Raw genomic sequence first — 16522 nt, 5'->3', positions numbered from 1 at the left:
TAAGACAGCCAGGTATCTTGGTATTACATTCAGTCCTCAAAGTACTGATTTCGTTTTGAATGCTGGAACTCTGTCAGATGGTTGATTTCTAAAGCTTAGTTATCAGTGCGAACCACTCTGTGCAAAACAGCAGGGCAGTGGGTCCTATCTATCCTTGTAATCACAGGTATATGAACAAAGAACTTAGCATTTTGTTGCCAAGTAGAAATATCATATTAAATGCTGAGAAGTTTGCCAGAAGATGCACACAATGAAGGTGGTGGTAATTTAATTTGCAAGGTGGAGAGGAATCCCCTAAATTGGAATAAGCTCCAGATATAAGACAACAGAATCCTAAAGTACTAAGTAGACCTTCACAGAAGTATGTACTTGAAATTTTCTTAACATTAAACCTCCTATTAAGTCCTGAGCAGTCATTACTATTCTTTTAGATTTCACTTCTACAACAAATACATTTTAGACCTCACTGGATACAGTAACAATATAGATATGCAGTTAATTACTCTCCAACCCTTTAAGCCAGTGATCTTGACAGCAACTCTGACAATTTCACCATAATCACCAGGCACATGGGTACCCATCCTGGGCTTTCGGCCAACATTGGTATGTTTGGAGTCTAGAACAACCATCTGAACTTGGGACAATTTTATGCAAATGAGGGAGCTATCAATGAACTACATCCCTTCTTTTTCCTACTAATCTTCTCTAATGTGTCATCAGCAGGGACTACTACTTCACATTTTTCACTATTAATTAAATTTTTATAAGCTTGATTGTCTGATACAATTAGGTAAGGATATTTTGCTGCTAAGCTTCTGTTCCTCCACAGTACTGGCTGTCAGACTTCAGTGTGCTTAAAATCACCTGGGGGATTTTTTTAAAAATGCATATTCTCCATGCTTCACTCCTAAGATACGAATTTAATAGATCTGGAGTGGGGCCCAGGAATCCGCATTTTAAGTGCCCTAGAGAAACTGATATGGTCCAGAGAGATGAGGGCAAGTAGTTATCTTTCCTCCAACCCTTGGATGAAGATAAGTCTGATTCAAGTCGTTTTCTTTATATCCCGACTTTGTGATAATAATTTGAACAAACTAGAGTAAATAACTGTTCAACAGAAAACTGATGTCTTCTATCCAGATTAATCTGTTATTTCCTGCAATGAATGACCTAAGTTACTCACCATGTCATAAATGAAGTTTGTAACCCAGTAGCAGGTCACACCAATGCCTGAAATGTGCTGCAACTGTTTAGCTTTGGTTTGATGTTCTCTTACAACATAGGTGACAAAGCTGGCGGTGGTGACAGAGTAGCCCATCAAGATAGACAGTGCCACTAAAATATCAATTAAACTGCTGATTCTAGAGTGAGCAATAGGGAGAGAAAAACACATAAGTTTTTGGCACTCTTCCTTGCAGAAAGATTCATAACTAAAACCATCAACAAAACAGTACGAGTTGGCTGTGACACAAATAAGGCATCCTACAAGGCAGCAGATAATATCTCCAACATGACTCTGCTGTGACCCTATAGAATAAATGTAGTTCTAGTGCATCTGAATTGACTAGGGATATTTGATAGAAAAACCTCCATCTGCAAGGGTTACACAGTTGATGCAAGGGATATATCATTCTTGAGCATAGAAACCTACTTAATTGCCATGCAGGGAAGTTGAAACGATGCAGCACTTAGCACTTGACTTATAAAAGCAGCAAACGCTGTGAATCTGGAGTCAACAAGCTCTACTTGGCAAGCCCACTCTACACTCTTTCAGAAACTTCCTTTTATCTCAGTCAGTGACATATTACCCGCCCTTCTAGATTGACATTCATTCAGATACAATTGTGATTTCCAATTACAGCACTTTATACAGAGGCTCAGCTATGTCAAAAGAAAGTAGTCATGCTAGAGATGTCTGCTTACGTGGCTTGTTCTTGGTCTTGCACTCCTGGATAAGGATGGCTATACATGATGATGCCTTAAAGAAGAAACAGTTCTTCTATTAGCGGGTATTTAGTTAATCAGAAATACCAATTTTTAGATGAATAATATTCAATACTTTCCTCCTTATGTTATTATCTAAACAATTTTATTTGGGGGACTTTTTTTAAAGGAAAATTATTTTCTCCTAATCCCATTAATGCCATACAATTGGTGGCACTCACATAAAAAGAAGTTTTTCACATTGTGTTTGGAACCTTTGAGAAGGGAACAAGAATTTATTTCTTATATTGCATTTCCCTCTAGTCTATTATATTTAAATAATTGTGTTCTATTTTCTTCCTTCTATGTGGTCATATATATGTTTGTATTTCAACAGCACTTCAGAAACATTTTACATTTAAATAAGCAATTCAAAGGGGGACCAATTATTTACATGAGGATCCCTTAAAAAGCACAGTTCCTTCCCCCAGCCCTCCTTAGTGCAGTGTCTGTGGTGGGGAAATATGATAGCACGAGTGGACTTTTCCTTCCTCTTTATTACTTCTAAGATGCCTGTTGTTCTAGAGCTCTTCCAGAGCGGGGCATGAGAAATTCAGCCATACCCAAGGCCTTTTCATTGAGACATAAATGTCTAAGAGGATTCAGAGATATTAGCTGACTTCAGAAAAGTGATCACTTAATTCCAATATGGTCCCAAATTGTTGGGATCTCCCAGTGTTGCTTATACTTGAGTAAAAAGAAGGCTCTTTTCTTCCCTTCCTTAGGGGACCTTGGTTAGCCAAAGTCAAAAATGGGCTGTCAACAGTTGCCCAAAGGAAAACAATGTGAAGGTAAAGTCTGTACTGTCTCAGCAACTGTGGAAAAGAATGGTAGGGATGACATTAAAGATAGCTCCTAAATACGTGTTCCTATAGTGTCGTAAACTAAGTGCGAACTTTCTCACTTACTGTTCATATAGTATTTGCTCATTGTATTAGGATGCTAAGGCCCTTGCATAGCACTGTATATTACAGAGATTCTAAAGGCAGATTCTCTCAAGTTACATTTATAATTTTCATTAAGTAGAATGTGACATCTTTTTGAGTTCTGCAACTGTTATACATTAAAGAAAAAATGCATAGTTAAATTAGCAAAACAAAGAAACTAACAACAAAACCCAAGTTGATTTATAATATTAATCACATCATTGGAGGGATATACTTTTCCTATCTTTTATATAAATTAATGGGCCTTTTTTTTTTTAACTTGAGATTCAGTTTTCCTAGGGGCTCTACTTAAACCCTGATGCTAAATTATTATACAGGCAAGGGATAACTGTTATTTCTGCTTTGTATTTCAGAATCAAGAAATACTCTTTCACCAGAGGAATCCTTGCAAATACATATTACTTCACTATGCAAAATCCTGTGGAACCAGTTTTTTATACATATTTTTAGCTGAAAGATCAAGGAAATGTATCACAGTTGGAGACCCATATTATAATTATCTCTGTAGGTTATACAGTATCCAGCATCATGTCCAAAGTAGAGGGAGTGGTCAATAAGTGCTTTTAAATGAACTCAAATCCTAAAATTTCAATTAATATTGCTAATTAGATGCTTCTCATGGACCACTGCCTCTAATGCAACAAAGTAAGAATAAACACTGGAGTGGAAGGGAAAATGTGTTAGTATTCTTGAAAAAGAGGCTAGTTGTATAACATTTGTTAAGGAAAACAAGCAAAGCTGCATTTTTTTTAGAAGAAAGAGCAGAATTTTCATGTCATATTAACCACTAGAGGGAACCACATGAATATAATAGATATTGACATTGCAAAGGAAAGCTAATTAAAAGATTTTTATTAGCATGTTAGAATTCAAAGAAAATCAGTTTTACAGTTAAAGTCCAAATTCATGCAAAATCTAACAAAGATGCCTTCAAACAAGTAGTGTGTTAGAGGGAGGCAGCGGGAGAATAATTGGGTTGATTTTTAAAACCAATAATTTTATTACAATGGTAGACCTCATACATGCATTAAGAAAGAATAAAAGTAAGTTAGGATGATGTAGATTTCATCTTTGAAAGAGATCATGTTCCTTCCAAAGAGAGTGGAAACTTATGACTTCTATAAGTTTATTTAAGAAAAATTATTAGAGGCTAGAAGACATGCTATTACTAATTTCTATATAACTCAAGCTAAATCTTAGTTTTAATTAAAGTAAACTTCAGTTTAGGGTCAAAATCAACTTTATGTTCTAGAATTCTTTATATTCTGTAACTTAAAATGTAATGTTAGGAGCTACAACAAACCTGCTGGAGTCTAGAGTGACTCAGATTTCCTTGGTCACAATAAAGAGCACTAATTATAAAGGAAGCCAGAATACAGGTTTTGAAAAGCTGACCCTTCAAAAGCAGCAGGGGTCTCTTGTTCTCTTTATCTTTGCTACATTTTCCCCGTTATTTCTATAGTTCTTATACTTTCATTATCTGTCTCAACAATAAATGTTTTTTGCTCTGAATAAAACACCCTACTGAAAGTACAGTGTCCAGTAGTATTTCACACCAGGTTACACTAGACCCAACTCACTTCAGTCACCATTTAATTTAATTTACCACTTTTGACTTTTATCTTTATTGATGCTGTAGATCTAAGGACTATCAATCTTGTTATTTTCTTCTTGGTTCCTCCTGCTAGGAAAATGCCAAAGCAATTGGAAAAAAAAAATACCGTTTTCTCCGAAATGAAGACTCCTCAAGATCCTGTTGCTGGATTGAGTATTGGACTCTTCAGTCTACTTCTACAGTCACCATCTGGCACACACTATGATGCCCAACAGTAGGGAGGTGAAAGAAAAGTTGCTGTTGGCATTTCTAAAAGATATGTTGTATAGTTTTTCTACTTTATAGACTATTTATTAAGCTATAAATCTCAATTTTGGCAAGCAAATGTATTCCCCAGCTTTTCTTCATTTTTAAAAAATTTTATTTAGGGTCAGCATGGAAAAATAATTTGAACAAAGCTCAAGAGGATGAGATGGTCTGATAAACAGTAGTTGACATATATATATATTTTTAAAGATTTCAATCCTTATTTTTAAAACTATTTGAAAACCTTTTGTGAAACCCAAATGAAGTAGGCATGGCTGAGTCCAGAGGAACAGTGTGGAAGATTAGAAAAATGAACAGGCAGGAGACAGACAACTCTGGATTCAAACCCCACTTCTAAGCCTTAGAGAAATAATAGTAGGGGATAGTAATATTCACCCTGAAGAGTGCTGTAGGGATCATCAATATTTCACTTACTCTAAAATTGATCACATAATCAGAAGTAAAACACTCCTCAACAAATGCAAAAGAACTGAAATCATAACAAACTGTCTCTCAGACCACAATGAAATTAAATTAGAACTCAAGATTAGGAAATTCACTCAAAACCCATACAACTACATGGAAATTGAACAACCTTCTCCAGAATGACGCTTGCACAAGTAATGAAATTAAGGCAGAAATCAAGAAGTCCTTTGCAAGTAATGAGAGAAAGAGAGAATGCACCAGAATCTCTGGGACACAGCTAAAGCAGCTTTAAGAGGGGAATTTATAGCACTCAATGCCCACATCAAACAGAAAGATCTCAGGTTAACAACCTAACATCTTAACTAAAAGAACTTAGAGAAGCAAGAGCAAATGAACCCCAAAGCTAGCAGAAGATAAGAAATAACCAAGACCAGAGCTGAACTGAAGGAGATAGAGACACAAAAAAATCCTTCAAAAATCAATGAATCCAGGAACTGGTTTTTTGGAAAAATTAACAAAATAAACAATTATCTAGACTAATAAGAAAGAAGAATCAAATAATACAATCAGAAATGATAAGGAAGATATTACCACTGACCCCACAGAAATACAAACAACTATCAGAGAATACTATAAACACCTCTATGCAAATAAACTAGAAAATCTAGAAGAAATGGATAAATTTCTAGACACATATACCATCCCAAGACTGAAACAGGAAGAAATTGAATCCCTGAATAGACCAATAATGAGTTCTGAAATTGAGGCAGTAATAAAAAGCCTACCAACCCAAAAGAGTCCAGGACCAGATGGATTCACAGCTGAATTCTACCAGAGGAATAAAGCAGAGCTGATATAATTTCTACTGAAATTATTCCAAACAATTGAAAAGGAGAGACTCCTTCCTAACTAATTCTATGAGGCCAGCATCATCCTGATGCAAAAACCTGGCAGAGATACAAAAAAAAAAAAGAAAGAAAATTTCAGGCCAGCATCCTTGGATGAATATTGATGCAAAAATCCTCAATAAATCAGTGGCAAACTGAATCCAGCAGCACATCAAAAAGCTTATCCACCACAATCAAGTTGGCTTTCATTCCCTGGATGCAAGATTGCTTCAACATGTACAAATCAATAAATGTGATTTATCACATAAACAGAACTAAAGGCAAAAACTGCATGATTATCTCTGTAGACACAGAGAAGGCCTTTGATAAAATTCACCTTCCTGGGCCAGGCACAGTGACTCATGCCTGTAATCCCAGCACTTTGGAAGGCCGAGGCGGGCAGATCACAAGGTCAAGAGATTGAGGCCACCCTGGCCAACATGGTGAAACGCTGTCTCTACTAAAAATACAACAAATTAACTGGGTGTGGTGGCATGTGCCTGTAGTCCCAGCTACTTGGGAGGCTGAGGCAGAAGAATCAAGGGAGCCCAGGAGGCGGAGGTTGCAGTGAGCCAAAATTGCACCACTCCACTCCAGCCTGGTGACAGAGTGAGACTCCGTCTCAAAAAAAACGAAAAAAAAATCCCTTTATGTTAAAAACTTAACAAACTAGGTACTGAAGGAACATAACTCAAAATAATAAGAGGCATATATGGCAAACTCATAGCCAATATCATACTGAATGGGCAGAAGCTGGAAGCATTCCCCTTAAAAACTGGCACAAGACAAGGATGACCTCTCTCACTACTCCTATTCAACACAGTATTGGAAGTTTTGACCAGGGCAATCAGGCAGGAGAAAGAAATAAAGGTATTCAAATAGGAAGAGAGACAGTCAAATTATCTTTGTTTGCAGACGACATGATCCTATATCTAGAAAACCCCATTGTCACAGCCCAAAAGCTTCTTAAGCTAGGATAAGCAACTTCAGCAAAGTCTCTGGAGACAAAATCAATGTACAAAAATTGCTAGCATTTCCATACACAAACAATAGGCAAACAGAGAGCCAAATCATGAATGAACTCCCATTTATAATTGCTACAAAAAAGAATAAAATACCTAGGAATACAGCTAACAAGGGAAGTGAAGGACTTCTTCACGAGAACTACAAAGCACTGCTCAAAGAAATCAGGGAGAACACAAACAAATGGAAAAACATTCCATGCTCATGGATAGAAGAATCAATATTGTGAAAATGGCCATACTGCCCAAGTAATTTACATATTCAATGCTATTCCCATTAAACCACCATTGACATTCTTCACAGAATTAGAAAAAAAAAAAAAAATTCATTTGGAACCAAAAAAGAGACTGAATAGCTAAGAATAACCCTAAGCAAAAAGAACAAAGCTGGAGGCATCATACTACCCAACTTCAAACTATACTACAAGTCTACAGTAATCAAAAAAGCATAATACTGGTACAAGAAAAGACACATAGACCAATGGAACAGAATAGAGAACTCAGAAATAAGACCATCACACCTACAACCATCTGATCTATGACAAACCTGACAAAAACAAGCAACGGGGAATAAGGTTCCCTATTTAATAAATGATGCTGGGAGAACTGGCTAGCCATATGCAGAAACTTGAAACTAGACCCCTTTCTTACAATATATACAAAAATTAACTCGAGATGGATTAAAGACTTATAAAAATCCTAGAAGAAAATCTAGGCAGTGTCATTTAGGACATAGGCACAAGCAAAAATTTCATGACAAAAATGCCAAAAACAAAGCAATTGCAACAAAAGCAAAAAATGACAAATGGGATCTAGTTAAACTAAAGAGCTTCTGCACAGCAAAGGAAACTGTCATCAGAGTGAACAGGCAACCTACAGAATGGGAGAAAAAATGTGCAGTCTATCCATCTGACAAAGATCGAATATCCAGAGTCTACAAAGAACTTAAACAAATTTACTGGGGGGAAAAAAACATTAAAAAGTGGGCAAAGGACATGAACACACGCTTCTAAAATGAAGACATACATGCAGCCAACAAATGTATGAGAAAAAGCTCAATGGGATTCATCTTTAGAGAAATGTAAGTCAAAACCACAGTGAGATACCATCTTAAAATAGTCAGAATGGCTATTAGTAAAAAGTCAAAAAACAATAGGTGCTAGTGAGGTTGCAGAGAAAAAGGAGCACTTTTACAGTGTTGGTGGGAATGTAAATTAGTGTGGTGATTCCTCAAAGATCTAGAAACAGAAATACCATTTCACTCAGCAATCTTATTACTAAGTGTATACCCAAAGGAATATAAATCATTTTGTTATAAAGACACATGCACACACAGCTGGGTACGGTGGCTCACACCTGTAATCCCAGCACTTTGGGAGCCAAGGCAGGTGGATCATGAGGTCAGGAGTTTGAGACCAGCCTGGCCAAAATAGTGAAACCCCATCTCTACTAAAGGTACAAAAACTTAGCCGGTTGTGGTGGTGGGCACCTGTAATCCCAGCTACTTGGGAGGCTGAGATAGGGGAATTGCTTGAACCTGGGAGGTGGAGGTTGCAGTGAGCCCAGATCGTGCCATTGCACTCTAGCCAGGGGAACAGTGTGAGACTCTATCTCAAAAAAAAAAAAAAAAAAAAAAGATACATGCACACATATGTTCATTGCTGCACTATTCACAATAGCAAAGACATGGAATCAACCTAAATGTCCATCAATGATAGACTGGATAAAGAAAATGTGGTACATTTACACCATGGAATACTATACAGCCATAAAAAGGAACAAGATCCTGTCCTTTGCAGGGAGATGGATGGAGCCAGAAGCCATTATCCTCAGCAAACTAATATAGGAACAGAAAACCAAATGCCACATGTTCTCACTTATAAATGGGAGCTGAATGATGAGATCACATGGACACATGGTGGAACAACACAAACTGAGGCCTGTCAGAGGGCAGGGGATGGAAGGAGGTAGAGCATCAGGAAGAATAGCTAATGGATGCTGGGTTCAACGCCTAGGTGATGGGTTGATCTGTGCAGCAAGCCACCATGGCACATGTTTACCTCTGTAACAAACCTGTACATCTGGCACATGTACCCCTGAACTTAAAGTTGAATAAAAATAATAACAAAATTAAAAAGTAACCACTAACCTAAGTAAAAAAAAAAAAAAGTTTTGTCATCATATTTAGATTTGTGAACAATATTTATAAACATTGTTTTTAAAAATCATTTAGCTTATAGACAAGCACATTGTTTAAAAATATTTTTCTGTGAGCTATAACTACTTGGTTGACAGCATACGTGCACTGAAGTCAGCATTATTATCCTGATTTGATAAATGAGAAAACTAAATTAACCTGAAGGAGATTATCCAGAATGTTCCATCTGGTGGTAGTTACTACTTCGAAACTCCATTTAAAGACCTGTGATTTAGATACCACAAAATACCTGCCACTGTGAGGAAACAGGATATAAAGTGCATTTTTATAGGGAGAGTAACAAAAGTTATGATACAAGATACTTTTGTGTTAGTAACTTTACCATGTCGGGCAGCATCGTATTTTGACATGTTAACTCGCAGGAGGAAATTATTCAGGCTGTTGAGGTAAGCTGGAAGGGAGTGATAGCCTTCTGGATCATACCATACCTATTAAATTCCGAAAGAAGGCAAGATCAATATTGCATTCAAATAAATTAGGCTGTCTTAACATCTGACAGGCTACCTTATTTATATTTAAAAGCATCAATTTTCCAATAATTTATTTTATCTTGGAAGATTATCCACTATTCTTTAGAGTGTTGACCATAGGCCTATAAATCTCCAATTTAGAAGCAGGCAGAAATTGGGAAGACAGTTGTTCTGTGGATAGCACTAAGTTATTAGTTATTCAGGATCTCTTCTAGGCAAAGCTTGAAAGAAACTGGAGAAATCATTATCTACATCCTTGTGTCAGATCCATGGGATCCTGAGACTAGAACTAAGGTATTCTGGCTGTCAATAATGGTAATAAAAGCTAATGGAATAGACCAAACTGGAGAAAGAAATAAAATACCCTTACAAGCATTGTGTCCTTAGCAACAAGATTGAAAACTTGAAATTCCTCCACTAATTTTTGATTCCTAATTATAACCTACATGAGCGGGCACAATTTTACCTTCTGTGTTAAAAACAGAGAGATTTAATATGCTAGTGAACCTCAAATTCAAGAAACCCAATTAATAATTCAAAATGGCAAAGTTGATTTGGAGAGAAATGATTTTATATTAGAAATTCCCATGCTTATGCAAGAATATTTACTCTGTGTGTGGAGAGGAGAAGGAGAGGAAAAAAAAGAAGGCAGTGAAATCCCCAGCACCACTATTTACTTTCTACATGATTTGCTGTAAAAATCAGCTAAAATACGTTCAGTAATATCTATCACATAGAGATGTTGTGAGGAGAAAATTAGGTAGTTTATGTAAAAGATCATACTAGTGGTTGGCACCTAATAGTCACTAAATGGACATTAGCTTCCCCACTTCCCCAAATACTGTATATGTCTCTTACTATCAAATGAGAAATATGTGAAGACAATTTAAAGTCTCTAAAACTGCCATTGATCATATGGGTAAGAATATGTGTCTGATCCCGCAACTCTAGCTCATTTTAGGTGTAATCGAAAAGGAAAAATAAGTGAGCAGAATTATTTATCTCCATCAAATTTGGTTAAGTTTCCAGGTTCTTTAAGAAGCAAGGCTAAACATACACGTTTTCATTCTCTAAATAGTTATGACAGCTATATAAAGAAAAGTGCATGTCATAAATGTGTAGTGTTACCAAAAAAAAAAAAATTCTGAAGGAATTCTTATTTCTCAACCTGTGTGATCCCTTAAAGCATCATACAGAATTGCCAGCCTGCAGAACACCTTTTCCCTGACCATCCATGTCCTTCCAAATCACAATACCCTCCCTTTCCTGTAAACAATATGGTTGAGTTTTGCCTACAAACTCTGAAAGCTTACAGTAAAGGTAATCATAGTCAATGTATTCCTTTTTGTCTTTTCTTTTCCTTATTAATCATGTCTGGGAGACTTAATTTGCTTGTTATATGGAGCTGAGTTCTTTCATTTACATTGTTGAAAGTTTTATTGAATTAATATGAAACAACTTATTTCTATATTCTGCATATGGGCATTTTGGGTTATATTTTTGGCTATTATGAGAAATACTACTATGTATACACATTTGTACATGTGCCCTGGTGCCAATATATACATGTTTTCCCAGGGTATACACACAGAATTGGAACCGCTATGCTATGGGTTATGAACAATGTCAAATCCATTGTACCCACATTTTGTTTTCACTTCATGAAAATGCTTGAACATACCAATTTCACCTTCTCATTTGTATGATATTCTAGAAGAAAGATCAAAATTTACCTTGGCAAGTGTTCTATTGGCAGGGACTCCTGTTATATCAAAACGAAGGTCTGTCGTCAAAGGCAGCCCAAAACTCCAACCTCCATATCTACAGAGAGTAATAAAAATGTATCTTTGGTTTAGTGGAGAAAATCTTAAATAGCTCTAAAATACTTAACGAGGAGCTCAACTTTTTTTTTCTATTAGGAACACATTTATAGTGTAAAATGAATACTGCCTGACAAACATTTTACAGTTTTATCAATTCCCTTTATCATATTTCAGTCTCAAATGCACATGATAACTAGAGGCAATAAGTCCCTCTAAACAATTGCATATGTGTAGCAGTCATCCTGAAAATGAGTGACATACAACATAATCTCTCCATCTTAACTGACCTATGTGCCATCTCACATGTCTTAATATTTTAGTACTCAAATATTCCTTTTAGGTAATTAATACTGAAGTGATATAATATCCGTTCATATCTTTTTTCAAATGGCTGAATTTCTTCTAAATAACAAATTTTCCCCTATTTTGTCCCCAGGTATTATATATTTTTTTCTTCCTGGATATTTAAGGGCGAGTTGGGTCTATTTAACTTTTTGTCAATTCATGGTATAAAAATGAAAAGTGGATTTTTAAAATCCAAGTAGTAATTTTAGGAATAGATATTTAACTGTCTACCAAATTAAGGTCAGATTAAATAAATAATGGCATAGTCACACTGGAATAATCTCGTGACTGTCATCCTAAATGTAGTACTATAGGGCTGTATATTTTCGACACGCAAATAACATCATAGTATGTCATTCACTTTTTTTAAAGGCAGATTTTAAGACTTTATAATAAAACCCATTTTGTTGAAAATATTTATATGTATATCTGTGACAAGAAAACTTCTGAAAGGATATACACCAAAATATCAATAGTGCTTATATCTGTGTGGAGAAATAATATTCTTTTTCTTCTTTTTGCTTATCTGTAGCTTCTAATAATTTTTTACAATGAATGTTAATCATGTATGTATACTGAGAAACAAAGAAGGGAAGAGATGGAAGAAAGAAGAAAATGGGAGTAATTGAAGGCCTATCAACTTTGTGTCCATGATAAACGCTTAGGTGGCTTAGGTACAAGCCCATTTCCTTGCTACACATGAACAACTGTTTTGTCCATATGCAGATATCACACTCTTAAGTTTTGAGATATTCATATTGGAACTAAGGCCAATTGTCATCAAAAGTCGGGCCTTAAATTTCTCCAAGTTGGTATAAGCCAGTTAATAACTTCTCTTTGGCTTCAAGGAAAAAAAAAATAAGTACAAATTTAACAGTATATTTTTGAGGCCGAAAATAACCAATGGTTTTCAGTTTGCACAAATAAATCTTAATTTAGAGTCATTACTTACCTTTCAATATATAAGGCTGTTTAAATAAAACTGAGAATTTGTCCAGGCATGGTGGCTTATGCTGTAATCCTAGCACTTTGGGAGACCAAAGCCGGTGGATCACCTGAGATCACGAGTTCAAGACCAGCCTGACCAACATGGTGAAACCACCATCTCTACTAAAAATACAAAATTAGCCAGGCTTGGTGGCACATCCCTGTAATCCCAGCTACTCGGGAGGCTGAGGCAGGAGAATCGCTTGAACGTGGGAGGCGGAGGTTGCAGTGAGCTGAGATTGCGCCATTGCACTCCAGCCTGGGCAACAAGAGCGAAACTCTGTCTCATAAATAAGTAAATAAACAAACAAACAGAGACTTTAACCATGTAAAAGGTAAACAACAGAAATATGTAACTATTGTCTCTAGAGGGCAGCTACCATTAAAATTAGAAAGCACTTAAGTATGTTATAAACAGAGTATTTTACCTTTTTTGGACAAACTCGTTTGCAGTTGTTATAAGATAATTTTCCACTCGGTGCCCAGTGAGGTTATAAATTACTTGGGATGAGTAAGTTCTTCTATGAGGTGGGGAATAGTTAAATTTGGGACATTCCTGGAAAATAAAGTTAAAAATGAAATTTTTTTCTAGCCAGTGTTGTGCCAGTTAAGTAGACAATGTCAAGGAGCTTCAGTCTCATGATTTGTCTATTACTGCAACTGGCAGTAATAGAGTGTGATAAGACTGTCCTTTGACTCTAAAGAGCTTTGAAAAAGAAGTCATCTTGCCTAGGCTAAGAAATTAGAACAAATAGTTATTATTCATGTAGAGCAAATCCATATGTTTAGGACTCACTTGAAGACCCAAAAGAACACAAGTTAATAAATATGTGATATTTCCTTCACTGTGCCGAGATTTAATATGTTCGGACAATAATGTTAAACGTTGAGGTGACAAAATTTCCCCAATAATTCTCAGGGAAGAAAAAAAGTGCCACAAATTGAAAATGTAATACTTTTCAAGGATCGATAGCAGTGGATGAAAAGTTTATGATACATTAGTTTTAGTTATGTAACCTAAGAGTCAGAGCTTAAACGTACTAGTTATTATTAGTTATATGTATTATTTATATATATATAAATAGTATAAACGTGTTATCTTGTGTCTGGCTCTTTTCACTCGTGTATATATATTCATAATATACATTTACATGACATATATTACATAATATAAATGTATATATTATACATATTGCATATAATGTATACATTTATACTATATACATAAATAGTATAAATGTGTTCTATTGTGTCTGACTCTTCACTCATTATGAATATATTAGTTAATATGTATGTATATATGTGCATATATGTATTAGTATATATGTTAGTTTTATATATATAAACTTTTAGTTTGGAATTATTTTAGATTTACAGAAAAGTCACAAAGCCAGTGGAGAGTTCCTGTATATCCCTGGTTACTTTCCTCTGTGGGTACTTAAGATTACCAAGTACATTTGTTCAGACCTTAATTTAACCATTTATATTTATGTTTGTAACTTTCTGCACTTCCTGACAACTTAATTTTCAGTGTAGTGTCTCATGCTTCATTGCAGTGAAGATTAGTTTGGGAAAAGTCTAACACTTTTTCATATATACCACTTATATATTTCAAGAACATCAGGTTCCAGGTTGCTCTGAAAAATCAGTGCTGGATTTTACCTTATATCAATCAAGTTATATCAACATGAAGCTCACATTCCAGAATGACATTGCTTTCGCAAAGAATTAAAAGAAGATGCTCTTATGTATTTGGTGCAATTTTTAAATTATACTATACATAGAGAAATGCACATATTATGCCTGATGAATTTTGACAAACTGACACACCTGTGTAACCAGTCACCAACAACCACATCAAGATACAAAACAGTACTAATACCCCAGAAGCCCCTCCTCACACTCCCTTCAACTCACTGACTCCCTAAGTAACAGACACAGATTAGTTTTGCCTATTTTTATATTTTATATTAATGGAATGGTATAAATGTGTTATCTTGTATCTGGCTCTTTCCACTCATTATTACAATTATGAGAATCTTCCATATGTTTTGTATAATTGTAGATCAGTTATTCTCATTTTGTTTATATACTACTGTGGAAATATATTATATTTGACTTTACCTATTCTGTTAGTGGGTATTATTCACATTTCTGATGGGTATATAGTAGAATTGCCGGTCCCACAGATATGCAAATTTTTAGCATTAGGATATATTGCCAAGTAGTTTTAAAAAGTGTTTGCACCAAAATAAATTCCCAGAGCAGAGTTTGAGAGTTCTGGCTGCCGCATATTTTTGTTAACACTTAGAATTTTTCCTCTTCTTCATTTTAGCCATTTTGGTGAGTGTGAAGTGGTATTGCTTTGTGGCTTAAATTTGTATTGCCCTGATGACTACCTTTTAATATATTTATTGGCCATTTGGATATGTTCTTTGTACAGTGTCTCATGTTTGTTGCTAATTGTTGTCTTACTTCTCTTTTCTCATCAATTTGCAGTTCTTTATACACACATTCTGCATATGAGTCCTTTGTTGTATATTGTGAATATTGTTCTCCACTCTGTGGATTTCCTTTTTATTCCTTAATCTTTTGATGTATATGCAGTGTATTTTTTTTCTCTCTCAAAAAACTTAGTACTTTGTCCATATTGTGTGTCTGATGTACAGAGCATCCATTATGCAAAATGACCTCATTGTTATTAAATAGTTGGATATAGATTTGGGGATGTTAATTAAGTGACAAAATTGGTTGGAAAAAAATTGAAGATCTACTGGATTTTCCATTTATTTTAATTTATTTATTTTGAGACAGGGGGTTCTCTCTCTGTCACTCTGGCTGGAGTGCTGTGGTGCAATCACAGCACTCAAGCCTGAGTTGAGAGCTGACCTCAAGCCATCCTCCCACTTTAGCCCCACCAAATGGCTGGGACTACAGGTGCACACCACTACACCCAGCTAATTTTTTTAAGTTTTTGTAGAGATGAGGTCTCACTATGTTGCCCAGCTGGTCTCGAACTCCTGGGCTCAAGCAGTCCTCCCACTTCCCAAAGTACTGGGATTACAGGCATGAGCCACTGCACCTGGCCTAGATTTTTTAGATTAATAAAAATTATTCAGATTTCAATTTTAAATATTAAGTTAGGTAACTTTTACTGTGAACTAAAGAAACACATAAAAAACTTCTAAAGTTAGCTAAATTACATAAGGGATTTTGAAACTTTTAATACTGGGTTAAGACTAATTTTTTTTTTCACCCAGGCTGGAGTGCAGTGATATAGCCTTGACCTCCCAAGGCTCAAGCCACCCTCTCACCTCAGCCTCCTGACTAGCTGCAACTACAGATGCATGCCACCATGCCCAGCTAATTTTATTTTACTTTCTGATTTTTTGGTAGAGATGGGGTTTCACCATGTTGCCCAGGCTGGTCTCAGACTCCTGAGCTCAAGAAATCCACCTGCCTTTGCCTTCCAACATGCTGGGATTACAGCATTGAGCCAGCATACCTGGCCAAGACTTTTTTTTTCTCTCTTTTTTTTTTTTTTTTTTTTTTT

The 16522-nt window shown here is 35.7% G+C and overlaps 1 protein-coding gene and 1 long non-coding RNA gene across 2 annotated transcripts in view; one reads left to right on the top strand and one right to left on the bottom strand.

The window, feature by feature from the left end:
* The window catches only part of LOC108308925, a 162234-nt gene extending 157013 nt beyond the window's left edge, over positions 1 to 5221 (top strand). The window contains exon 4 of the long non-coding RNA XR_001827110.2: positions 4619 to 5221. This is a non-coding gene — a long non-coding RNA (uncharacterized LOC108308925). The remainder of the gene's footprint in view (positions 1 to 4618) is intronic.
* ABCA12 (ATP binding cassette subfamily A member 12) overlaps positions 1 to 16522 on the bottom strand; it is a 192855-nt gene that overhangs the window by 20748 nt on the left and 155585 nt on the right. The window contains exons 37-41 of the mRNA XM_017534981.2: positions 13398 to 13525; positions 11548 to 11635; positions 9667 to 9772; positions 1924 to 1978; positions 1184 to 1361 (exon numbers count right to left, since the gene is read on the bottom strand). Coding sequence (XP_017390470.1) covers positions 1184 to 1361; positions 1924 to 1978; positions 9667 to 9772; positions 11548 to 11635; positions 13398 to 13525 — 555 coding nt within the window. The remainder of the gene's footprint in view (positions 1 to 1183; positions 1362 to 1923; positions 1979 to 9666; positions 9773 to 11547; positions 11636 to 13397; positions 13526 to 16522) is intronic.

The sequence above is a fragment of the Cebus imitator genome, unplaced genomic scaffold, assembly GCF_001604975.1.
Source record: "Cebus imitator isolate Cc_AM_T3 unplaced genomic scaffold, Cebus_imitator-1.0 Scaffold89, whole genome shotgun sequence".
NCBI lineage: Eukaryota > Metazoa > Chordata > Mammalia > Primates > Cebidae > Cebus > Cebus imitator.
The sequence above is the reverse complement of the archived record's forward strand: the minus strand, read 5'-3'. Positions and strand labels throughout refer to the sequence as shown.